The sequence below is a fragment of the Mustela nigripes genome, chromosome 4 (genome assembly GCF_022355385.1).
Source record: "Mustela nigripes isolate SB6536 chromosome 4, MUSNIG.SB6536, whole genome shotgun sequence".
In the NCBI taxonomy this organism is placed as follows: domain Eukaryota; kingdom Metazoa; phylum Chordata; class Mammalia; order Carnivora; family Mustelidae; genus Mustela; species Mustela nigripes.
In genome coordinates, this window is record NC_081560.1 from 93,169,654 (window position 1) to 93,176,557 (window position 6,904).

The window sequence follows — 6,904 nt, forward strand, 5'->3', positions numbered from 1 at the left end:
GAAGCTGACCAAGCAAGCCAGCGTCTGGAAACACGGCCCGTACCTGCTGAGTGCTCTGCTGTGTCAAGGCAAGGCAAGTGGAAGCTGGAGGTTGAAGCAGAAGCAGAAACTCTGATCAATTTTAACTCTAATCCCAGGTGCGCATGTGGGTTCTGGAGTCGGCCAAGTTGAGGCTGTATCCCGGCTCAGCCACCTTCTGGCTACAAGAGAAGCATCTTCTGGCTAACGGTGACATCCGTGAGCCCCGGTTTCCGTATGTTTGTGAGTGGGTGCGCACAATTTCCTGATCATTAAAGTGCTTAGCTCAGGGTCTGCCACACAGTAAGGGCTCCGGAGACAACTCCACTAGCCTCGTATATAGGTTCTGACTGTACGTTTCCGTCCTCGAGTCCCTGTGGAATCGGGACGCACCTCCTAACTGCTGGCGTGCCCTGGTCTCACCGCCGGTTCCCTCCCTCGCGGTGTGTAACTTGAGGGTGCGTCCCGTGAGCAGAGCGCACCTACGACCCCATAGAAGGACATGGTATCAATCCTGGGAAGTCCATATTCCCAATCTCTGTTTTAAAATTACCGTGAATATAGGATAACTGATTTGAAATTTTAAAAATTTCAAAGAAGGAGCAAAACAGTTCCAACACCTCACGAACAGAACAGTTCTGAGACATGTTATTTTTGTAAAAAATGGTTTATCAATTCCATTTTTGTATAAAACACACGGGAGAAACCCAGCCAATCAACACCCAGGTGCTGCCACGTGGAAAGGGGCTTTGTCAAACTGGAGCCTCGGGACACACACAGGTCTCTCATCGCGTCTACAGTAACTGTCTATGCTTTTCCACCCGCCTCTCCGAAAACCTCCACACGGCCCCGTTCTTTCTTCGACCCGGTTACAGTACGATGACGGGGAGGAAGGGGTTGGTTAAAACCATGCTCTAAGCGGTCTTCTGCTGTCCCTTCTTGCCAATCAGAGACTTGTGGATGTGCGGGATCACACCTGCAAGGAAGCGTACAGAATCAGACGGCCACTGCGCCTGGACGGTCAGCGACCGCACAGACTCAAGTCCCCTTCCACACGCCGACCCTGTGACAGTACCTACCCCCAGGGCTCCCTCTCTCGGGCTCCAGGAGCCCCACTGAAACTGTGCAGAATAGCGTTCTTATGGGTTTCGGGGTGTGCGTGTGTCAGCACGTGTGCGCACACGCGGACCGCACACGCACCGGGGAGCGTAGATCTGACTCTGGCCTTCCTCACAGAGGCCACGGATGGCCAAGGCTAGCGGGTTAGCATACGTACCGCCCCCGGCGATGGTGGCCTTGATAAGCGAGTCCAACTCCTCATCCCCGCGGATCGCCAGCTGCAAGTGGCGCGGAGTGATCCGCTTTACCTTGAGATCCTTGGAGGCGTTGCCCGCCAGCTCCAGCACCTACAAAGCGCCCGGGGGGGACAGCGCGTCAGGGGGCGAAGGCTCTGAGGGTCAGTGTGGACCCATCAGAGTGAGAAAGATCCCCGAGGCGCCTGGACATGACAGACATGGGAACTGACAACCTGCGCTTGCACGTTCCTGATGCTCTCAGAGGACTCCTTACTTCACTAGGCCCTTCCGCAGCCGCCTGCTGCAGGGACAAGAGACACCCGGGCAAGTACCCGCTTCTACAAAAAAAAGGCGAGGGAGAGACTGTCCCTTCGCCGCCATGTTCAATGAGAACGCCTCGGAAAAGCGTTCTTTTTCTGTGTCCCTGTAGTCTAGCTTTGCCCAGCCTTTAGCGGCTGCAGTTTATTTCTTAGTACTCGTAGAAAAGTTTAAAAACCTAATGAAAATAATTTCTCAGTTTTTAACATCAGTGGGCCCTATAATGCACAGGCAGCATGCTTTATTCTAGAATGGGAATTTTCAACTAAAAGAACTTCAGAGCCCCAGCTGGCCATGAAACTGCATTTTTTATTTATTTATTTTTTTTTGCCTCCCTAGACTATACCAGCATTGTACAACCTACAAAAGCAAGTCCCTAGAGCCGCACGGAGACAGAGCAGCCGGAAGCCTTGGTGTGCACCGGAAGCCATGGGCACACTTTACAAGCCACTGGGACCCCGCTCCGTTCTTTCCAAAACTGGCTGCTCTGGTGGGAGGCGGGGTACCAGCATCTTTCGAGAGCTCTCCAAGTACAAAACCAAGGCTGAAAAGTGATTATCCCTGACCTTAGATTCCAGTATTTTCTTTACTTCTACTAATGACTAACTTCCCCAACTTAACTATCTGGAACATTCTGAGCCAGAAGACTATGCCTCCACACGAGCGAATGCAGTACGGCCCTCTCCAAAGTCTGCCGCTAAGCACACACACATGCACACACACACTGGGAGAGCTGCAGGAGAAGAGGGCAGACGGTCCATGCTGCCAACACCGTATCCTTGGCTCAGGACCTAAAGGAGACGAGGCCATCCGCAGGTTACGGACTTGAGGAAGTTAACAGACCAGCAGCAGTGACAATGAACAGATCAAACTTCCACCTTTAGCCTTGGTCCCGACCACAGCTCTCCTGAGGAATAACCTTCCTTGTTTCCACCAGATTGGCCATGGCCACCGTCTGGCTTGCTTGCTTCTTTAATGACTTCCCTGGCTTGGGAGGTGGCTGAAGGAGTTTCAGAGCCTTAGAAGTGGCCGCAACGGAGGCAGTGCTGATCCATCACCCAACTGTTAAGAATTAACTAACTTATCATCCTAAAGTGTCAAACTGACCAAGATACGGCATTTTATGCATACGACCCCATCACCATCATGTACCTGCAATTTTTAAAAATGCATCCTCACTCGCCAGGAGACTGTGGTCTAATCTCACAAAGATCACGGAGCAGTGATACCTACAGTCATGGCTCCCTGCGTTACTAGAGGAGCACTGAGAGTATGTGACACTCCTTTGTCACATCGCTTAAAGGTACGGACTGCTCGGGCGCCTGGGTGGCTCAGTGGGTTAAGCCGCTGCCTTCGGCTCAGGTCATGGTCTCGGGGTCCTCGAGGCACTTCCTCAGCTCCAACTCCTCGAGTCCCCCATCGGGCTCTCTGCTCAGCGGAGAGCCTGCTTCCCTTCCTCTCTCTCTGCCTGTCTCTCTGCCCACTTGTGATCTATCTCTGTCAAATAAATAAATAAATAAAATCTTTAAAAAAAAAAAAAAAAGGTACGGACTGCTGACCCTCGTCTGGACTTTAGACAAGGGTACATCAAGGTTCTGCTCGACCCTGGCAGCCAGTAAGACGCATCTCAAAGCACGCATGTTTTTTTGTCTTAAGCCCCAACTCTGAGGGCTCCAGTCCTTCAGAGCACTGCCCCCACCAGAACCCACATGAGCTCATCCCGCACACCTCCGCGGTGAGGTACTCCAGGATCGCGGCACTGTACACGGCAGCCGTGGCACCGACCCTTCCGTGGCTTGTAGTGCGAGTCTTCAGATGTCTGTGGATGCGGCCCACGGGAAACTGAAAGACAAACCATCGGGGTGGGAAGCACCTGAGAGTCTCACCGTCACACCACCGCATGTGACCGAAGGCTGAATGATGGGGGAGACACAGGACAGAAGATGAATTTGGTTGTGCATGTCAGAAGTCACACTGATCTGGGGCGCCTTGGTGGCTCAGCAGGTTAAGCCTCTGCCTTTGGCTCAGGTCATGGTCGCAGGGTCCTGGGATTGAGCCCCACATTGGGCTCTCTGCTCGGCAGGGAGCCTGCTTCCCCTTCTCTCTCTCTGCCTGCCTCTCTGCCTACTTGTGATCTCTCTCTGTCAAATAAATAAATAAAATCTTTAAAAGAAAAAAAAAAAGTCACACCGATCTAGAACAGAAAGCCCCCAGGACCTGTGCTTATGTCCTAGTAAGGAGCCCACCCCTCCATGCCAGTTACTCTCCTGCGAAGAGAAGAAAAGGTAGAACAGCACTCGTTCAGAACGCAGAGTGTCGCAGCCACGTGCAGGGAAAGCACGTGGTGCAGCAGCTGCGCACACCCCACAGGGCCTTGCCTCGTGTGGGGATCATTAGTCCCTTCACGGAACAGCCTCCGGGGACTTCCTCTCCCGCCACCTTCCTTGGGCCCCGGCCACCCTTCTGTGCTTGGTTTTAAGAGGTGATCTGGTGGCTAAGAGAAACCAACACCATTTTCTCACTGGGACTCTTCCTGAGACGAGGCACTTCCTCAGCTCCAAGGGGTCTTTGTTCCGCACCCCTGTGCCTGACCGCCCCACCCTACATTGCTCTGGCACTGTAGCAGCTCCACCAGCCCCTCATGCAGCCTCTCATGTGTACCTTGCTCAGAACGCCTCCACGCCTCTGGCAAAGCTCCTGCTTGTCTGCACATCTCCTTTCCAAAGGCCCAGACGGATGGATGGACTGATGTTTAAGCAGGTGCCACACCCAGCTTGGAGCCCAGCTCGGGGCTTGAATTCACCTGACCTGAGCTGATCTTGAGTGGGACACCTAACTGGTTCACTGAGCCACCCAGGTGATCCTCCAAAGGCAAAACTTAAAAGGAAACCCCAAACCCCTAACTTTCCTGTCACCTCTTTTATTCCAACCCAAACTTGGCTTTTGCCGAACATCATTCTTGAAGGTCAGTGGTGACACCCGAACTGCCAAATCTAGCGGCCACTTCTAGATCACATCCTTGAGGAGGAAAGGCACGGCATTCTGCTCAGTTACAGTCCTTCACTAAGTAACCCCGGGCTCCCCCGGAGCAGGCAGGCTGTCTAACGACACACCAGGACGTGGAATCCCATTTCTCCATCAGCTGCAGGGATGACACAGAGCTCTAATGGTCTTCCAGGAGGGCTGGTCTTCAGGCTTTTCTTTCTCTGACTCAGATCCCATGTGTTTCTGAGGGTCCGCCAGGGTCCCCGTGTTCTATTCTCATGCTCTATCAGCAAACATTTGTAGCATCAACAATCTGACACAAGGGAACTTAAACCTGTCATTCTTTTGATCACTCCCTCCTGCAATGGGGGCTCCGATCTACCACTGGCGAGTCTCTTCCTGCCGGTGTTTTGGGGAACTTTAAGTTACCCACCTGACACCGATTATGTCACAACCTGCTTCTGCCTCAAGACAAACTCCTCCGCCTGAAGGTTCTGAGCCTTAGGGAGACCTTTCTCGCCTGTCAACCCTCTACCGGCAGATTGCACACGCGCCTGCCGCTACTTCCACCCCGCACTAGCGCAGGAGCACGCTGCCGACTACAGCACCAAGGCCAGCTGCCCGCCGGGCCTGGCCCTCACCCGCTGCAGTCAGGTTCACACGATGCTCTGCAGCATCAGGGGTAACTTCTAGCCCCCTCCTTCAGTACCCACGGGTCATGCCACGCTCCTGCTCCAAAGCTCTCAGTGGTTCACCACAGCCGAGAGGCTGAAAATCCAAACCTTATAGTCTGGCCTTCACACCTTCCTTTGAAAAGGGTGTCTTACACGCAGGGAGTAATTCTTACTTATTCAGAACATTTTGAGTTTGTGGATTACAGTCGCAACCACTGAAATATAAGAAGTTTGAAGGTACTGAGTGTTTCGGGTACATCACGGCAGTCTAGAGCTGAAGCTACTGGGGACAGTCAAAGAACTAACAAACCGCCTGTCATTCTGCCCCAAATTCCTGTCATCTCAGAGTTACCCCCCCCACCACACACACCTCCCCCAGAAGAAAGCCCACAGCAGATTTACTTGAACGTGACCCAATTTATAAGAGAACCAAGAACATACTTACAATCCAGAAATAACAGATTTTAAGAGAGCAAAATCACAGAGTTCATTTAAGGTCATTTCATGACTTGTTCTTATTTAGAAATATACAAATTAAAACACTGTTGCTTTAGTATTTAAATTTCAACCAATTAATTTCGTTAAAAGGTCAACAATACAAGCACATTTTAATAATTAATGAAACACCTCTGGGTCCCGAATCATAACAGTAAAGAAACTAATTTAATAGCGAATTATGAGAACATCAATTACCTGTAGCCCGGCTCTCTGGGAGCGAGACACGGCCTTAGCCTTGGCCTTCCCACTGTCCTTTCCAGCTTTGCCTCCAGCCTAAGTGAAAAAAAGCTCCAGATGAAGACCTGAAAATGCTATTTCAAAAAGATATGGGAAACAATTTCTTCCAGTTTTACCTCAGGTAGTTAAAAAAATTCTAGGTGATCTCCTTCCTCAAGTTCAGACATACAGGTTTTATGCCACCATTTATTAATTTATATAAGCATAATGTTAAATCTTAAATACTTATTTAAAATGAGATTCCCGAAGTTTTGACTTTTTTTTCTCAAATTTCACCCTGAAGAACCTTCAACAAGTCAATGTAACTTTTATGCTGGAAATATTTCATAATGAAATAATATTTTAAAAATATTTTAAAAAAACCAGTTAACATATATCATTTCCACAGAAATAGTCAGAAGTCAGCTGTTTGGAGAGAGAGGAAAAAAGCACCTTATAAAAACCAACCCTCAAGAACATGCCCAGCCGTCCCACCCGGGGCTCTACCACGGGAACTGAGGCCGCGACCAGCGCACAGGTCCCCAGCAGCCAGAGGCACAAGCAGCTGGCGTACTGGGGCAGAGATGCACTGCGCATGTCCACCAGACGAACACTCAGCTAGGAGGAGGGCACCGTGGTACCTGCCGGACACGACCCTCACAGGCAGATACTGTTGGTGCATCTTACAGGAGGCACCTGTCAAAACCAGAGGAATAGGGGCGCCTGGGTGGCTCAGTGGGTTAAGCCGCTGCCTTCGGCTCGGGTCGTGTTCTCGGGGTCCTGGGATCGAGTCCTGCATCGGGCTCTCTGCTCGGCAGGGAGCCTGCTTCCCTCTCTCTCTCTCTCTCTGCCTGCCTCTCCATCTACTTGTGATCTCTCTCTGTCAAATAGATAAATAAA

General features: G+C 51.1%; 1 protein-coding gene across 2 annotated transcripts in view; it reads right to left on the bottom strand.

The window, feature by feature from the left end:
* Nucleotides 1-666: 666 nt before the first annotated feature.
* The window catches only part of LOC132016079 (histone H2A.V), an 8,260-nt gene continuing 2,022 nt past the window's right edge, over nt 667-6,904 (bottom strand). The window contains exons 2-5 of one of the 2 annotated variants that reach the window (XM_059397134.1): nt 5,984-6,061; nt 3,360-3,473; nt 1,295-1,424; nt 667-994 (exon numbers count right to left, since the gene is read on the bottom strand). In XM_059397134.1, the coding sequence (XP_059253117.1) occupies nt 933-994; nt 1,295-1,424; nt 3,360-3,473; nt 5,984-6,061 (384 nt within the window). In that variant the 3' untranslated portion in view covers nt 667-932. Of the gene's footprint in view, nt 995-1,294; nt 1,425-3,340; nt 3,474-5,983; nt 6,062-6,904 lie in introns of both variants that reach the window. The other variant, XM_059397136.1, reaches the window with a different exon arrangement.